At 39.9% G+C, this 19,639-nt stretch overlaps 1 protein-coding gene across 1 annotated transcript in view; it reads left to right on the forward strand.

Annotated features, from left to right (window-relative positions):
* The window catches only part of Myh15 (myosin heavy chain 15), a 128,413-nt gene that overhangs the window by 64,064 nt on the left and 44,710 nt on the right, over positions 1-19,639 (forward strand). The window contains exons 28-30 of the mRNA XM_075945110.1: positions 5,648-5,774; positions 10,463-10,581; positions 13,081-13,277. Of these exons, the coding sequence (XP_075801225.1) occupies positions 5,648-5,774; positions 10,463-10,581; positions 13,081-13,277 (443 nt within the window). The remainder of the gene's footprint in view (positions 1-5,647; positions 5,775-10,462; positions 10,582-13,080; positions 13,278-19,639) is intronic.

The raw sequence follows: 19,639 nt of genomic DNA on the forward strand, positions 1-19,639 counted from the left end.
TGCCTTTCACGTGTGATGCATGTACTGTACTGCTGAGTTATAAGCCCAGTCATCATGGCATTTTCTAAATTTCAAGACAGGGTCTCATTAAATTGCCCAGGGTGGACTGAACAAACTCTAGCTAAGAAGGGCTTTGAAATTGCAACAAGTTTGAAGTCATGGTGGTTGCCCTGCCTGGTGACTCCTGTGCATTACAATAGTGGAGAGTTGAAATTCGCCAATATGACAGATCATCTGTAGTTCTGTCTGAACTTCAAAGCTCTTCAAAACATACTTTAAATTTAAGGTAGATATAACTACATCCTCATACTTCCTGTACTTTATGGACCTACATAGTTAATAATATGTGGATGTCATCAAAGAGAGCCTGTTGAAGTGTTGGTTTGAGCCACACATGGGTCTGCAAGCGAGATGAGCATTGCCATGTAGGCAGTAGACACTTGGAATATCTTTGTGCAGTGAGTCTTGAAGTTCACCAAACGTCACAGGCCTCTTCTTTGAACTTCTTGGCACTTGAGGCCTTCATATTCTGACCTTGTGCTAGACGGAGTACCAAGTGCGAGGCTCATGTACTAGCTGTTCCAGTTAGTTAAACAGTGAAATATGCTTACATTCATGAGCACAGATGGTTACTGAAAATAGCAAATATGTAAACAAAAAATTTCTTTGTTCATCTTTGGAAGTTGCGGAGAAATTAAATAACTATTTTGAAAACTCACCTTGCAATAAAGCATCTATTCTACCCTCCTCCTTACCCCCATGGGGGTCTGTATAAAGCTTATCTCTTGCTCTTTCTTTTCATCCCAGCAACCTGTCTTTACTTCCCCAGACTTTCCTGAAAGTGTTCACTTATGTTATTCTTGCAGAAATCAGTCATGACCTCACTTTCAACAAGTAGCATATATAAAAGCAAAGCCACCATGGTCACCTGCAGTACGTTATTCCCTTTGTGCATTTCTGTCCCTGGCACCAGTTCTTCCAACCAGTCAGGCTCTAAGCCTCCATCACTTGCTTTTTTCCTGTTCTTTGTTTTCCATTTCCTTATCGAAGCAGGCCAATTCTTCATTATCTTTCTGATTTTCCTCCCCATTTTCTAATTGGTCTCTTATCACTTAGCAACTGGACTGCTAAGTGATTTCCTAAATTATGTTTTTTTTGTTTCTAAACTTTCATTAATCCAATACATCCCTATATTATACTACCTATATTATACTTCTCTAAAGTATGAATTTATGGAATTATGAACTCCAAATGTCTGCCTTCAAGATAACCCATCATCAGGTTCAGATTCTATTGCCACCAGTTCTAGATTCCATTCCTTTAATTCATTTTCACTCAAATTAAAATGTCTTTCACCAAATATCTACTTTTCCATCAGTTCTCTCTCTCTCTCTCTCTCTCTCTCTCTCTCTCTCTCTCTCTCTCTCACACACACACACACACACACACACACACAAACACACACACAAACAAACACACACACACACCTGTCCTTTTATTTGTTTATTCATTTCTTGCTAGTTTTTTTTTGAGACAGGGTCTCATCATTTAACTTTGGCTAGCCTGAAACTCACTAATTCACCATGTAGACCATGTTGGCCTTGAACTCACAGATCCACTTGCCTCGGCCTCCCAACTACTGGGACAAAACGTGTGTGCCACTACACCCGCTATCTATTAGGTTTTTCTATGCTAATTCTCTTCTCTGAAATATTTGTTTTTTTCTGTATTAAAATTTTACCTGCTCTAGAATTATTGTAGCACTTTTGAGATATTTGTTCTTGCATTTCACAGTCTTTTAACTTGAAGGAAAGTGTCTCTAAAACAGAAACTGAAGCTTATTTTGCTTATTTTTGCAGTGCCTTGTGCAACCTGTAAGTTGCCGACATATGCCTGTTGCCCAAAACACCACATTTAGACAGCAGAGACTACGTTCATCTCCTAATTACATGCATGTGTGTACACAATAACGACCCTTTTTTGCTGCTTTAAATAGTTTAATAATATAAATTGACTCTGTGAACTGAGAAAATAGCTCAGTAGGTAAAGTTGCTTGCTGCCTGACGACCCAAGTTCAATCTCTCTGCCAGTTGACACATACAGGCAGAAGAGAACTGACTTCAACAAGTACTCTGTGGCACTTGTGCCTGTGTGTGCTCAACGTGCCTGTGTGCATGTGTATGTACACACACACATACACACACACATGCAATAAAAACTTAAATTGTGCTCTCCTTCTTAAAAGCATAAATATTATACTGAGCTTTTATTTGGGTTGTTAATTTTACCTTTTCGCAAGTTATAATGGTAAGAATGTCAGTGTTCAATGGAAGTTAAGGCATTTTCAAATGCAAAGTATTTTGATAGAGAGCCCCAGGGCGATTTAGAAGTGACAGAAATTCTCACAGTTGTTTTTTTTTTTGCGTTTTTTGAAATGTGTCATATTTAGTCATCTTAAGAAAGAGAATTAAGATGAATGTGTGTCTCATTAATTTCCTCTTCTCCCATATCAAAATATAATATTTATCGTTAGGCTTAAATTGAAGTTCTTTTGAAGTTACAGTTCTTTTGCAAGCTATATTCCTATATAGGCAACTTTTAGATAAATATCCATATGTCCTGTTTATGAAGTACTTTATTGATAGAAATACTCTACCAGTTGCTAGCACTTGTAGACACACACCCTGTGAAGCTATGCCTAAATGAAACATTACTTTTCTGTCTCCCCAGGTAGGTTGATAACTTGCATGTATGTGCAGCTCAGCAAGCTGTCATCACATGGAAGACTCCTAAAATCCTGCCACCCTGTGGCTCATTTTCTCCCTTTTTTCCAGTGAGAGGCGTTATAAGTACCCATCACGTTTCATTCTTTTCAGACAAATATGTAACACAGTACACCCCAAGTTATGAACATAAGTGTGTCTTAACAGCCCTCGATGTTATTCTTAAAAGCAAGCTCAGTAATATCTCACTTTCTACAAACCAGTACACATAAATTCAAACCCACCACCTCCTCTTGAAAGAGGTATTTCCTTTGGCATCCTTATCCCTGGCATCTACTTTTTCCTGGTTCCTCATTTTTAGCAGAGACATCCAATAAGTCCATGGGTTAGTGTCATTTCTCATCATAGATTTAAAATATGATAGTTTATATAGTAATATAATATAGTAGTACATTCTCCAGGCGCCTAAGTGACCCAGGACTTGAACAGTGTGTATCAGCCAGTGCATCTGTCAGGTAATCTTTAGTATCTCCTTTGTGTTCACTCCTTCATGTGATAGATGTCTAAGATGTAATATTTTATGTTTTCTTTCATATTGTTCCTTTCTAATTACATCCACACAGGCAATTTCAGCTCAAATTTCATATCTGGCACTTACTGTCTGTCATATGTAGTCAGGATAATAAGTCTCTTGGATACTGGTTTCTTTTAGAAAACAAAGCCACCTTCAACTTCTGAGGACTAGTGTGAGAAAAGAAACAAATGTGCCAGCTGCGATGGTCAGAATCGTTGTTGGATAGGTGACCAAGCATATTCAGCATTCAAAGTATGGTTTGCAATTGTGGGTGACCTAAAAATGGTTGCATGGATCATGGTTGCATCTTTCATTGTATAAAGGACGTTTGCTAATTAATTAAGCACACCTGGCAGTTAACATTAACACGATGGCCACCATTATAACAGTGGCATTGTATGACAACCTGGTGGTTGATTTTCTGCCAGCTTTGGCTTCTCAACTACCAACAAGCCTGTGTGTACTGGAGAGCATCTGTAAGCTGGGACTTCATGGTGTTTTTTGTCAGCCTCCCAAGAGACATGTGCTGGATTGGTTCTCCTTCTTTGCTAATCTTTGGGTGATATCCTATCCAAATAATAAGACAAATAGTTGGGTTGTATTTTAGGGAGAAAGTTTGAGTATGATGTTAGTATGAAGTCTCTACTTCAGCCAACCTTTTACTAAATTATACAATAATTTGAATGCTACAGGTATTTATTAAGTGTCCATTGCATGCTGGGTATTCATTTGGGGATATAAGAGGATGCAAGTTAGTAATTGGTTGTGGCAAGTTTAGAATACACACTTGCATAAACTTAGAGAGCTCCAATACAACAATCCCCAACACAGCACATGCTCCAACCAGAAATGGCTCAGATGCTTCTCACTGGTCTTATCCTGAAATGCCTCTAAACTTGCCTAACCACTACTATTAGTGTTTTATCACAATTAACATAACATTGTAATCATCAGATTCACCACTGTCTCTCACCTTTTCACCAGCTCTCAGTGTTTCCTCAAATGCCAGAGTGCATCTTCTTATTTAATTTCTACAGTGTCCTCTCTTTAGAGAGATAATGCATTTATGTGGCTTTTTTTCAGAAATTGAAATTTAACACATAATATAAAGACCCTAGGAAAGGTTCATTAGCTTCTGCTGTGGTTATTTTTACAATCACTGTCATTAGTAGGGAAGAGAGAAGGCACCCCAAGACAGTTTATAGATGGCTTTCACAAAGGCCACAGTTAAGAGTGTATAGAACCACAGAGCACACCCGTAATTTATCATTTCTGTTCATATAAATAATGAGAGTGAAAACTACAATTAATTCTTAGGTAGCCATCCACTCGTATCTTATATTTCCGCCTCTCTGAGACCCTTGAGAGTCAAATTACTCACATGAGTTTCCAGAGTGTGTCAAGAATCTAGTGATTAGGCTGGTTGCTGAAATCAGGGGGAAGTAGGAAGGCTAATATATCCCCTTCAGCAAGCATGAAAAGCCGATTCAGAGAAGCTAACGATTGAAACCAAAATGTTAGCAGGATTGTTTTGAGCCTCAACCCTCTTGACCAGAGGGTGCAGTTTCTTAGGTAGATTTTTTTTTTTGCTTAAGCTATTGGAGTTCAGATCTGTGTAGTTTCTCCTGTTAACTCCGCTCATTCTTGTAGATTTCTTTCCCCTCTCTACCCATCTTTTTTGTTTTTATTTCTTTAATATATTTAAACTTTATTCTAGACACCATGATCTGAGATTAAGGGAAACATTTACTCCCAAGAAACATTTTAATGGAAGGGAAAGCTAACTATTTAATATGGTATTATGAAATTATTATATCTGACACTATATTGGTATTTAACATGCTTCCTTCTCTAACAGACTGCAGAGTTCTAGAGAGGTTCCTAAGAGCCAGGGAGTTGGATTTCAGTCTGAAAAGCTTTAACTTTTTTTTCAAAGTGTTAGCCTTAGAATTTGTTATGCTTGCTTAATTTAAAAGATATATTTTTGGGGCCGGAAGGTGGTGGCCTACACTTTTAATCTCAGAACTCGGGAGGGAGAGGCAGGTGGAACTCTATGTGTTCAAGGCCAGCCTGGTCTACAAGAGCTAGTTTCAGGACAGGCTCTAAAGCTACAGAGAAACTTAGTCTCAAAGAAACCAATAAAGAAAGAGAGAGAGAGAGAGAGAGAGAGAGAGAGAGAGAGAGAGAGAGAGAGAGAGAGAGAAAGAAAGAAAGACAGACATATTTTTTTTACTCCAGAAGCAGAAGAACTCAAACAGGCCCCAGAGCAAACCATCACCACCCTCCCAAGTAGTTAGTAGTCCCAAGTGGACTTTTTCTGACAATCTTAATCTTCTTTTGAAACACGCAGGCAAATGCTGAGAAACTCTGTAGTGGGTACGAAAGGCGCCTGAATGAAGCAAACACAAAACTGGATGAGGTGACTCAGTTAGCAAATGACCTGACAACACAGAAGATGAAGCTACAGGGTGAGAGCGGTGAGTAGGTGTGAGCTTCCCCTGTGAGTAATCCCAGAGCCTCATGAGGTACAGCGGAGGTGGTAAGTACCCATACACCAGTGGGCACCGAAAGGTTCTTGGTTGATGGTTAAAGCCTGGGGATTACCTTGCAGATGTGTCCAATCTTTTGGCTTTATAGCACAATAGTGACTTTTCCAAGGTCATGCTCAAGAACTGTACAGTCTAGATACAAAATATATTATCCCGCAAAAAATCTTACTCAACAGTTTAAGTTTATAGTTTTGTGTTGAGCCATATTTATATCTATCCTGAGGGAGATTGAACGTGTCTGAATGGCATGCTTCTTGGTTGGAAAAGGTCAGCACTCCGCTGCTTTAGGATGTCCTGCTGAGAAGAAAAGCAATGTGAAAGTGTCAGAGTAAGTCTCACGATCAGAAGACAGCAGGACGGACTGTCCACACTGCCCATTAGACATGATTTTTTGTATGACTTCTATCTCCCTGGATCACTTTTAATAAGGAGCCTATGCCACATTTATACTCAACAAAATCCATAACTGATGCAATAACATGCTTTTTTTCTGTCATGTCTGGCATCTTCTACCTGTTGCTTCTCCCAGTCTGCTTTAGCAGCACAGACCTCTATGGTGCGTTATAAACTCCAGGAACATCCCTGACCCCGAAAAATCATTCATTCCATGGACGCTCAGAGATGACGGTTAACCAAGTGGCTATGGTGGGCAATTTAAGACACTGCTTAGCTAACGTGGTGTTTGGACACTGTCAACCCACTCCCTCAATGTCCTTCTGTACTATTTTTTCCTTCACACAGACTTCCTACTTGACTTGGTAACTGTCCTCATCTGTCAGAATATGAGTTCAAAGACGGCAAGGGATTCTGTTTTGTTCACTGACTTATGTCGGTCACTTAGAACACTGTCTGGCAGTTGGTGTTCTATTAATATTTGACCAAAATTAACTGTAGAAAAGTGTCCCATGGTTGTTACTACCAAACATTACTGGTTATTTAAATTTGTAAGTTTTTATATTGTAATCTATTTGGGGTTTTTAAAATGTGGCATAAAGTTTTTTGTGTCTCATATGCTCAGTCATTTGCAATGCCTGTTCATAAGCCTTCAAAGAAATGGACAGCAGTCTAATTAGCCTTAGCTTCCTTTGTTTACTGCAATTAGCACATGAGTAGATATCTGTCTATTATTTTAATTACTTTTAGTACAATGTATTTGTGATGTCCAGAGGTGAACAGTTTTAAATACTGAAGGTCATAAGCTTTATGGGACTATTCTATAAATATGCTTTTTTTATATTCCAGATCCAAAGTATTAAAATAAAATTTTACAGATCAAGAGATGTTTGTTAAGATGTTGTAGATACTAACCAAAAATAAAAGGACATAGATCCTGAGATAAAATCCTTACACTACCAGCAATATGGCCAGATATACTTAAAATAATGTCTACAAGATCTCAAGGCAGTATATATATATATATATATATATATATATATATATATATATGTGTGTGTGTGTGTGTGTGTGTGTGTGTGTGTGTGTGTGTGTGTAATGCAAATGCATGGAGAAAATGGCATAGATTGCTTATACTGAAGTACTGCTGCTTACACGGGTTGGGTAATAGGGGCAGGCTAACAGCAAAGAAGAAAATAAAGTATTGCACAGCGAGGATAGTCTATGAGAGTGACCTCTTGCACGTCCTGATCAGTTCTACAAGGTGCTGTCTCCATGACCAATGCTACACATACGGAGAAAAAATACAGAACAGTGTTTATTATACACACACACACACACATGCATACACACACACAGGCTTAGACAGAAGTTGCCATCTAAACTAAACCTCTCCTTTATTCTCTTTCATTCTCCCACATGAGCTTAAATTTAGAATATTTCAATGTTTTTTTATTTATCAAAAATAATAGCTAAAGGTTGGCGGTGGTAGCATATGTCTTTAATCCCAGCACTTGGGAGGCAGAGGCAGGTGGATCTCTGTGAGTTCAAAGCCAGCCTGGTCTACAAGAGCTAGTTGCAGAAAAGGTACCAAAACTACACAGATAAACCCTGTCTCGAAAAACCAAAAACCAAACCCAACCAACCAACCAAACAAACAAAAAGATCAATGACTAAAAGGAAATGAGTTGGAAAAATGAAAAGTCTAAAAATCTAGAAGAGGAAATCATTTTTTATTCTTGTAAGGATACCAAGTAGGATCCCTTTCCTATGCCATTGGGCATGTACCTGTGGGCCTTGTTATGCATTCTGCTGTTTAATAATTCCTCTTAGGAATTACCATTTCTCTCCTGCATTTCACTTCAGTCTCCCCTCCTTTCCCACCCTTTCTGGGCTGAGACTCCAGACCCTCTGCTGTGTTTTTTATTTCTTTCTGCTGCTGCTATCCAAGTTCCTCATGCCTCTTCTGTGAACATCTCGTGTCTGCTTTCAGAAGAGACCCATACTGTACACGTTCACCTTTGCCACCTTTGCATGGCTTCTGTGATGAAAGTGATTTCTTAGCCTCTACCCCTAATTGATTTGAGTTTCAAAGATATTTTGGGGATGTTCTATTGGGAACTCATCAAGGCCAGCTGGCCTGGGTCTGAAAAAGCCTGGGATAAAACCGGACTCTCTGAACATAGCGGACAATGAGGACTACTGAGAACTCAAGAACAATGGCAATGGGTTTCTGATCCTACTGCACGTACTGGCTTTGTGGGAGCCTAGGCAGTTTGGATGCTCAACTTACTAGACCTGGATGGAGGTGGGGGTTCCTTGGACTTCCCACAGGGCAGGGAACCCTGATTGCTCTTCGGGCTGGGGGGGGAGGACTTAACTGGGGGAGGGGGAAGGAAATGGGAGGCGGTGGCGGGGAAGACACAGAAATCTTTAATAAATAAATAAGTAAATAAATAAAAAAGAAAACAATGGTTTACCCGGTGGTTATTGTGGTTTGGCTCACAGATCCCAAGTAAGCCTGAAGACTCTTTGGGGAGATGTCTATAAGATTAACATAACCTCATGAGGATACATAAAACCTGCTTTCTCTTTGAATTCTGTTTCCATTCTCACTGATAGTGTACAAGCAATGACAATGCAAAGAACTGGAACCCCTACCCCAAGCCCAGCCAGTAGCATTATGATACACTAGTGGTCACATTCACTAATATGTACTCACAGTTTAAATGTTTCACTTGGGAATGTTCATAATAAAGCAAAAGAATTAAACTGTGTCATAATCTCAACTCTAAGTATGCTTCTTTAATGTTTTGTGTGATAAAACAAGAAATATATATAAAGAATTATTTCATGCTGAAACAGATTGATTGTCTCAAGTTCCAACCTGAGCTAGTGTCTTAAATTTTTTAACACCTGGTTTTGCTGTGCATCCAAGCTAACCTTGAGTTTGATTTCAGGTCCCTGAGTCCTGGAATTTCAGTGTGTGCCATCCAATTACCAGTGGCTTTTTAAGGGAATGGTGTCTTAACTTGAAAGGACAATTGAGAATCAAACTATGCTTATTCAGATCAATATATTTGGAAGATATTTTATCCAAAATTAGCAATGTAAACTTGCCACTTCAAGATTTTAGTCAAACTGAAATTTTAGGAAATATGTGTATGGCATTACAACCTTAAAAGCTTTCAGTTAGAGATATTTCTGCAAATATGAGTTTTGCTTTGTGATGTTGGGACTCATTACACATGTATGTATGTAGATATATTCCTTCTTCCTGGGTTTCTCGGTACATGGCTCTTAATATGCTTAGGATCTCTGGTGTGCTGAGTGGTTTTTATGCTAATGAGGGCTGATATGCTAATTAGGAGACTGGTATGCTAATGAGGAGGTTGATGTCAGGGTCTCCTAGACAACTTCAGGAAAGGGTCTGATCTTTAGAAAGACCAAGACATTCACAGAATTGGGTACTTTTACATCTACCCTAATTTTTCTGGAGAAGAGAAGGGGTAAGGGCTTAATTGACCAGCAATGAAAAAGATTAAATTGACATATCTGTATAAAGAAGCCTCAAAATAGCATAAATCCATAATCAAATAAGCTATTGCCAATGACTAGAATCCAGGACTTCATTCCTGAAGAAATGGAGGTTCCTGGTTCTTTATAATGTCCTTTGTAGTAAATAGATAAACCGTGTCACTTAAGTGACATCAAGGAACAATGCTGTGGGAATTCTGACTTGTAGTAGGTGGGTCAGAATGTATATGTGACAGTTTAAGATTGACATGTTCATGGGACATTCAGATGACCGGCATCTAGAAAGGAGACTGTTGGGGCTAAGTCCTGATATATTGATCTGATTTTTCCTTTGCAGAAGGAGTGACATAATAATCTAGTACTGAACTATGACAGTTAAGCTACTTTTCTATCTATATTAGTAGTTTATCTATATCTAGAGCACAGAAGGTTCTAAATAAAGCAACTGACATGATCTGTTATCAGCTCATACTCACTGCTAAAAATTGGTTCTTTTAGGGTTCCTTTCTGTGTCTGGAAAAGGCTCATTGCCCTAGTTTCGCCAGTATGGGACTGTGCAGGCCTTCTCCAAATATAAAACAGTATTTGGGTAGGAGTCCTTGTGATGATACCAAAAGGTAATAAGCAGGAATGCCAATCACTGAGAAGAATCATAATTCATTTATTTTTATGAAACCTTTTCCCAGGTGAGTTCTTAAAAAGACTGGAAGAGAAGGAGGCCCTGATAAGTCAACTTTCCAGGGAAAAGAACAACTTTACTCGGCAAATTGAAGAACTGAGAGGGCAGCTACAGGAGGAGACCAGGGTAATGTGTCAATCATTTCTCACCAGTCACATGGTATATGTTTTAAAAACATAAAAACAATGCTTGGCGGTAAGCCTCAGGATCCTCTTCTGAAAAAGAAAAGAAGGAAGCACTCAAGAGGGGAAGTCACTTGCTTATACCATAAAGAACTCTGATAACTAAGGAATTTTATTATTAAAATTTCATGTGCAGTTTGTCAGATTTAGGGCAAGAAATGTTTCTGCCATGCTTCTTGCTTGACCTGAAGGTCATCAAAGCCAATCATGTAATCATCCACCAAGAAGTAAGTTTTACTGCACGGATGTGTAAGATTTACTCCTGTTGTTTTCGGATTGTTTTTTGTTCTTTGTTCCTTTCAGTTTCTTCTTTGGTTGACTTTTGTGGTTTTCTATTGTGATGAAATTGATGCTTTTTATTATTTATATATTTGCATTACCATTGAATTTTAATACACACATGTGCAACATCACTTTTTTTCCATTGGGGAGAAGTAAAAAACAACTATTCACCACAGATAGAGCAGGTATCAGCATATTAAAGCGAAGATTTCTTCCAGGTCCAGTATGGTGGACCAATGAGTTTATTAGGGTTACCTAAAGAAACAGGGGTGAGTGGAAGATGGCACCAGGAAGACCCCTGGGAGACTCCTGGGCAGCCACACCAGAGGATTCCTATGGCATGAAGCACTCACCAAAAGGTGCACCATTGAGAATTCCTGCTGCCTGACATACTGGCAGCCACACTACCCCAAATCCCCCACCCCTCGTCAACTTTCCATCTTCTTTACACTTGAGAAGGAGAGGGCCCTTGTTAGACTATCACAGAGAGATTTGTGAGCCTTATCAGTCTCTTAAACCTTGGGAGTCCATGGATCTTTCTGCTCCCTCTACAACCCAATGTTAAAAGTCCAACTCTTTGGGAAAACTCCTTAAAGACACCCTAGCTGCTCTGTTTTGAGACGGCAAGAGTCATCTTATCCAGACCAAACAGTGTCCAACAGTGTGTGGGTGCGTCTATGATGGTAAGTACTTAACCGTTCATTTGTGGAGTTGCATTTCTCCTTTAGTTCTCTGTGTTTCTTCTGAAACTAGTCTCACAATGATGAGTCCTCTCCGCTTTGCATTACCATGGATTGCCTTAATTTCTCTTTCATTGTTCAAGGATATCTTCCCCTCAGAATCTTATTATATCCTTCCACTTCCTCCTGGCTTGTAAAGTTTCTTCTGGGAGTCTACTGTTAGTCTAATTGGGGTTCTCTTACATGTGAATTAGTACAGATTTTCTAGTTTTATAATTCTCTCTTTGACTTGGATTTCTAATTTAGTTGTGTGTAATATCATGGTGTGGACTTCTATTGGTCAAAATTATTTGGGGGTCTTTTCAGAACTCTTAGAACCTGGTGCCTATTGTCTTTTCTAAGACTGTTGAGATTCCACAAATAACCTGGTTGCATATCCCTACCCCCTGCTATTTAGAAAATTTTCCAAATTTGAATATTTTTATTTAGTGATACCTCATAAATCTCTGGCATTTTCTTTCTACTTCTGTCCTTATTCTTTCAACACCACTAGGTATCGCTACTCCTCACTTGCCATCTGGGAATATGTGACTGAGGATGCTATTAGCTCAGCCATCTGCTCACAGACAAGTACCTGCCTAAGATGGTGCTTTTTTGTTTTATTTTCAACTTTGTCAAAAAGAACTATGGACATGTATGGAAACCTTAGTTTCTTCATGAGTTAATCTTTTGGGGATGATGTCATTTGGTTAGCCAGATCACCATTTGGGTGACAGAAAGCTTCAATAGAATAAGCTCTATTGTCCAACAAATATAAAAAGTACTATAACACTATAGTTATTTAACTGTAAACATAGGGACTTAATTTTTCTGATGAATAAAGTGAAATAGAAGGATTAAATCTTCCTCTTTCTTGTTTAAACAAAATCTGACTGATATAGTGTAAACATAAATCATAGAACCTAACTGATAATGAAGGCTACCTTCATGTTTCCCACTATCTTTATATGTCAAGCTTTTATGATATTGAAATTCATGCAGTCAGATTGCCATTTTCTTAAATATATGTTTCTTTTCGTTTTTTTAAAGGTTTATTTATTAATTATGTATACAGCATCTACCTACGTGTATCCCTGAAGGCCAGAAGAGGGCACCAGATCTTATTATAGATGCTTGTGAGCCACCATGTGGTTGCTGGGAATTGAACTCAAGACCTCTAGAAGAACAATCAATGCTCTTAACCCCTGAGTCATCTCTCAGACCCTTCTTTTCTGTTTTAATGACAGTTTAGACACTCTGTCCATTTTGTCACTTACCAAAGTCTTTCTTTAGTATTACCTGACTGGGTTTAAGTTCAACTTGAGTTTCCTAAGTCGTGTTAGCTTTACTTGAAAGTATGTCACTTCCACAAATCTCATTGCTCATGGTAAAATATGCCTTATTTTTTCTTTTATGTATATATAAAACTATGTCTTTTACAGTCTCAGAGTGCCCTGGCCCATGCATTGCAATCGGCCAAGCATGACTATGACCTTCTAAGGGAGCAGTATGAGGAAGAACAAGAGGTCAAGACTGAGCTGCACCGGGTTCTCTCCAAAGGCAACAAGGAAACAGTGCAGTGGAGAATGAAGTATGAGCATGATACTATCCAGAGAACTGAAGACTTGGAGGAAGCCAAGTGAGTAGATCAACTCTACCTGGAGTTGGTACCATGAAGAAGACTGAGTGTAATGACAGTGTCTCTTGGTGATGTGTGCTTAACAAATCTTTCCTGAGTTTTTTAATAAGCCCAAGAGGAAAACTGAAACTGTTACTACTGGCAAGAAGCACATACTCTGGAAGGGCTAAAATATTAGAATGTAGGTGAATGAGACTATGAGATGGTCTTGAGAGAGGGGAAAAAGTCTCATTCTACAGACATGATAAAAATCTTTCTAGAAGATAGGGCGTTGGGTTATGCTTTAAGAATTGGGCCACTGGCTCTTGAAATCCTACATTTTATTTAGTACAGCAAACAATTGATTTCATATATGTATGTGTGTCTATCATTAGAGTTACTGGGTCTTTAGTATAGAACTTGAAGGCTATCAAGCATTTTGTAGAGATGGGACAGCCAGAAACACATTATTATTGTCATGTCTTATGGGACAAAAGCTCATTTTAAAGACCTCATCTTTGGGTTACTCCTAACATTAGACTATCAGGTCAACAGCTAATGATAAACAATAGTTTGAAAGTTATTCTAAAGCAATTTTAGGAGTTGGGAGACTAGCTCATTGAAGATCCAGCCCCAAAAGTAGAACTAAAGTGCTTATCTGCTTACAGATTGAGTGGCTGCGCATTTATGAGAGAAAACAAAACTAATTCTCCAGCTTACAACCATTAAAGGTTCACCTAAAAGAATATGATTTGATAGCTTGACATAGATCCAAGAAAGATCAATACAATTCTTTTCGGCTTCAATCAGAAATAATGTTGTTTCAGATCCTCACCTGAATTGTAAGTGTGGTTGCCCTGCCCTTGCAGAAAATCTGCTGTACTGTGTCCCAGAAGGGAACCAAGTAATCCATCTGTATCCACAGTAGCTCATGAAGACCTTAGGAATGACACTAAAAATAACTGCAGCGAGTGTTTGCAAAACCCTGGACCCCAGAAAAGTGGAGCATTGACCAAAAATGCCTCTTTATATCAAATCTGTCATTCACTTCTAAATAAACTTTTTGATTGTTTCCTGTCTAAGGGTTGAAGATTTCAAGTGAAGGCCTCTATTTACCATTCCATTCGATAGCTGATTCTTTGGATAGAATGGACAGAAAGAATGTAGAGCGTGCATTATGATCACATGTATTTGTTATAATTGGTTCTGTAGTAGGTGATTGCCAAAGACAAATACTGCATAGCATGGTAATATTTGAATGGTTTTGTTTTTATATGATTTGAATATTATGCAAACAAGCCTTTACTGTCTCACACGTTTTCTCCTGTTCACCCTGGGAAGCCAAGCAGCTAGACAGAAGTGGTAGGTCCTGTGATTCCCAGTTAGAGAGCGTGAAAGATCCTTTCCTCTGGGCCTATTTACTGCTTCTGCTGTGAGGATAATATTTTTAGCTTCTTAGCCTCTCATATCTCTTTTTATAAGCTAGGCAGTTGAGTGAATACGTGCTGTTGGCAAGTTAAGTGTAAAGAGTAGTAGTTGTATTAAATGAAAAAAGTTATCAATAAAGTGAAAGGGATAAGTGTGTACAGTTGGCTACAGAATTTCCCAATTACATATTAAAAGTCTCCAGTCTTAGTGGAGACCCTCAGTACCGAGAAACCAGCCCAGTTTTTCCAAACCAGAGCGATTTTCTAGCGCCAATCACCACAGACATAGTTAAAATACATGTGATGATTTAGTTGTATGCTCTTTGAGGCTGGTGTAAGTGCAAGAGTCTCCTGCTGAAGAAGTGCATCGAAGTGTGACATTAGAAAGTCAGTGAGCAAAGGAAGGAGAGCCAAGGGCCTTTCAGATAACAAGCATGTATTGGATTGTTCTAGAATCCCAAGCACAGTGAGCCTTATCACACTGCTTTGGGAGCTACTTGTGTAGCACTTGTGAATTACTCGATTCCTTTCTCATGCAGTCAAGCAGAGCAAAACTGTGGTGCTGTACAGTTCATTTCACGGAAGAAAACGCGATCATTTTAACGAAGGAGTCCAAATGGCGCAGCTGCGTTTCTGCAGGACGTGTAGGCAGGAAAGCACACTTCATGCATTGCGATTCCCAAGAGTGTTCTGTACTGCATGACAGAGGAGTACGCTGAGCTATCTCTCTAACATAGAAGATACTGGGTGACACAGAGGCTAAACCAGTGAGGCCCACTAACGGAGCACTGTGGCGGGTGGGTCTGGGATGAGTGCTAATCGGGGGGTTCGAGCTGGGGAGGAACTGTCAGAATTGGAAAGCACAGCACAGGAAACGGATGAGGAGAGCACAGGAGAGTGGAAGCTGTTATAATTTAAAAAAAGCCATGGGGGGGGGGGGAAGACAGAGGTCATCATGTGACCAGATCACATGGAGAATTGAGGAAGGGGAGTCCCAAGACCAGGGAAAGATGGGGAGTATTAGAGTGTTGTTGATTAACAGTACCTAATTGAGGGGTGCCTCTGACTTGTTCAAGGGAGTCTAAGTTGACTCCCTGGAGCTCACAAGAATTCTTTGAGTTTGTGAAAAGATAAGTTTTAGACACGTTAGCATTACCACTGCTTATAGCCTATATTGAAATTTATGTTATAGAAATGGCAATATACTCATACCATAAGCATTAACACTCTTTCTTCTATCCAGAAAACTGTGACAGATGTTTTTTTGCACAATGAAAAGCACCTTTTAAATCTGTAGTTAGAGAATAACCTAAGGGAACTTAAACTCCTGAGTTTGTGGCTCTGATCATATAGTGGTGGTATGGTGTTTAGTTCTCTGCCAGAGCTAGATTAATATCCTATCAGAATTCTATTATTGTAAAGACTATGACCTTTGAGAGTTTTATTATAAGAGTAGCATACAGACGGAAAGAAATCTGAAACATTTTATTTTTTTAATAAATCTCAGATTACTTTCTCCTTTTCACCACTTCAGCTTTCATATCTTTAGTCCTTTGTAACTTGTATTTACACACCTTAATAACTTGTATTTGCATCCCTTAAGTCACCTTCTTAGAACCTAAAACATTTTTAGATCCTCTCATCTAAAGTTTTCGTATTCTCACATAAACTTTACAACTTAAAACACCTTTCTTTTATCTGATTTACCAGGAGATACAGGCGACTGATTATTATGGGGAGTCATTACAAAGTAAACTCCTTTAAACAAGGGAATGATAAGAAGTTGCCCTGAAATCTGTTTTATCTCTTTTCTGAGTGTGGACACAAGGTAAATTGTGTCTAGACTTAGTATTAGTTCTAGAAGAGTGAGGCCTGTGAACGCAGAAGGCAGCTAAAGCCTTGGTTACTGCTGTTAAATTGACAAAGTTACCTCTAGCCTAGTCATCAAACAGTATCAGATTTCTGAGGATAATTTTTACCTGAGTTAGCAATTAAAATGACAAATGACAGACTTACTTGCTGGCTACCTAGACAGCTACCCAGGGTCCTCCACAGTCATTGAAGGCAGAGGTCTCAGGACAGTTGACCGCCAGGCCCAGAAAATCTGACAGACTTTCTTTGTCTAGGCAACTGTGAGTCGGTCTACTCCCCAGTATCCTGTTGTCCATGGTCTGAAGAGGGTCTATGCAGCCGTTGAAGTGAAAGGCAGTGTTTGCTCAGCGGCTGGCTCTGCTGCATTTGAAGCAGGTTCAGGGTAGAGGTCCTTCTGTTCCCATCCATCTTTGGAGGAAATACGGATGCTTCCAGGTGCTGGCATGGCTATCTGTTACAAAAAGCTTTGAAATTAAACATTTCAATAGCTATACTCTGCAGATCTCTGAGCATTTGAGGACTGTGTGTCTATTAGGTATATCTGAGTAGACAAACTTTATTTCTAGTTACTTGTTTTAAGCTTAACTCTAAAAATATAAGCAGGGGACTAGGTAAGGTTTATCCCTGTAATTAATTAAATCAGTACTTAGCATGAATACAATTAAAGAACTTGATCATTTATAAGAATGACTATTTACTTGTATTTCTTAACAGTCTACAGTATTAGCAGCTTTCATAAGACTAGAGAAAGGAAGGAAGGAAAGAGGGAAGAAAGGAAGGAATGAAGGAAGGAAGAGAAATAAGATTTCTTTGTCTGGTCCAAGGAATACTGAGGCCAGATTTCATTCGAAAGGAGTGGCTGGGGGTTTCCAAAAGACATCCCAATGGGAGTGAGGGGGTGTATGACACAGTTCCCAAGGAAGAAGCAGGGGAAGATTGAGGGGTACAATGACTGAGGTAGAGAAAGAAGATCCAAAGGCTTGAATATGCTGACATCCCAGGGATCCAGGGAGGATCATATTGAGTGGATACAAGCTGTTACGTATGTTGTCATGCAAGAACAGGGACCAAGGGCTCTGAGCCTAAGAGAGACACAGTTGCCTGGCACTAGGACTTTGAGAAAAGCCAGAGGTGAGGAGAGGATTGTGCTCAAGAAAAGAAGCCTCATATCCAGGGGAATGGTCAGAGGCAGATAACCCCACCAGAGACCCAACTGTCAGTATTGAATGCAAAGTGAAGACACCAGTGAACAAGAAAGCAGATTTGTTGCAGGTAGAAGAGAGCAGATTTGTTGTGGGTGGAGGAGGCAGGTACGATATTTGCATGAAGTGGGTGCCTTTGGAAGACCCTGCCAAGGTATGCCACTAAACAAACATATCACAAGCAGAAAAGTTAGTGCAAGAGGAAATTAGAGACAAAGAAAGGAATAAAAGGCAGAAGATGAGGCAAAGAGAATGAGCTCTGCCTGGTGGGCACTCTTAAAGGGGGCACATGTCACATAGCTCCTGGCAGAAAGGGACCTGGTGGCATGTAACTGCTTTGGCGGCAGGGGCAGGTTGTTGCTGTGGAAAATAACTTGGAAATTCTTTAATGAAAGAAGCAGAGTTAGAAAGAATAGAGAGAATTTGGGGCAAAGATGAGATAAAGGTTGAAAATAAGGTATTCCCCTTCCAACTATGGGATCACTGGCAGAAAATTACAAAGGTCCCATAAAATACTGGGATATAGGATGCTGGGAAGCAGCCATTTGGATTGATATCGAAAGAGTATTTGGGCCAGATCTGATTGCAAAAGTGGACACAGTTCCCATGAGTGAGGTAGAGAAATATGATCCAAGGGTCTGCAATTCTTAACGTTCCAGGAAGTTAGAGAGGACCACATAAATAGGCACAGGTTGTTCCATGTCTAATCACACAAAGAACAGGGGCCAAGAGCTCAGAGCCCTGTTTTTGCCTGTGTTTGCCTGGTTCCAGGACTTATGGGCATGGCCAAGAGGTGAGAAACCATGCTCAAGAGAGTAGGCCTCTTCCTCACTTGTGGGCAGTGGCCAGAGGTGAGAGTCAGTGAAGAGAGTCAGCTGTAGCCTTAAAGACTACGGTTGGAGGTTCCTCCATTTTCAAGGACACCAAGGGGTGTTCAGTGTTCAAGGGTTACTCCCCTGGATCCAGGGAAGCATTTATGCCAACCAGGAGAAGGGAAACTTACTGATTCTGTCGGTGTTGTGTGGTTGGTACAGTGATTCCCTTAGTGGGAAAAGTGAGGTTATTGCATATGGTCTGAGTTCTAGGGTCCTTGTTGGGGGAGAGAGCTGCTTGTTCTTCCCCACCACCTGGCTATCTTAGACACAAAATAATCACACAGAAACTGTGTGAAATTAAATCACTGCTTGGCCCATCAGCTCTAACTTCTTATTGGCTAACTCTTCCATCTCAATTTAACCCATCTCCATTAATCTGTGCATCACCATGAGGTTGTGGCCTACCAGCAAAGTTTTGGTATGTCTGACTCTGGCTGCGGCTCTGTCACTTCTCTTTGACTCTGCCCTTCTTTCTCCCAGCATTTAGCTCTATCTTCCCCGCCTACCTAAGTTCTGTCCTATGACTATGCCAAGGAAGTTTCTTTATTCATTCATGGTAATCACAGCACACAGAGGGGACTCCCACATCAGGTCCTGGCATGCCTTGGATGGCCAGTGGGCAGAAGGACATGCCAGAAGAGCCTGCCAAGGTCATGACACCAATGTTATAATTTACAAAATGGTAGGAGAGAGAAGGAAACAGAGGGAAAGACAGACAGACAGAGAGAGAAGCAGAGAGGCAGAGAGAGAGAGAAAGACAGAGACAGAGACAGAGAGAGAGAGACAGAGAGAGACAGAGAGAGAGAGGAGGCAGACAGTCCCTGCTTTTTAAAGGGGGTTGTAGCTCTAGCAATGAAGCTGATGCTGTTGATAGGACTCTGAACAGGACAGAGTCCTGCCAGGTGGCAGGGGGCAGGCAAGCATAATGCCTGAATGCTAACAGAAGTCATATCTAAGGAACTCCTTGGGACTATACCAGCATGCCAAAGTACTTTTAAGCAGCTTAT

Source organism: Microtus pennsylvanicus, chromosome 1, assembly GCF_037038515.1.
Source record: "Microtus pennsylvanicus isolate mMicPen1 chromosome 1, mMicPen1.hap1, whole genome shotgun sequence".
In the NCBI taxonomy this organism is placed as follows: Eukaryota; Metazoa; Chordata; class Mammalia; order Rodentia; family Cricetidae; genus Microtus; species Microtus pennsylvanicus.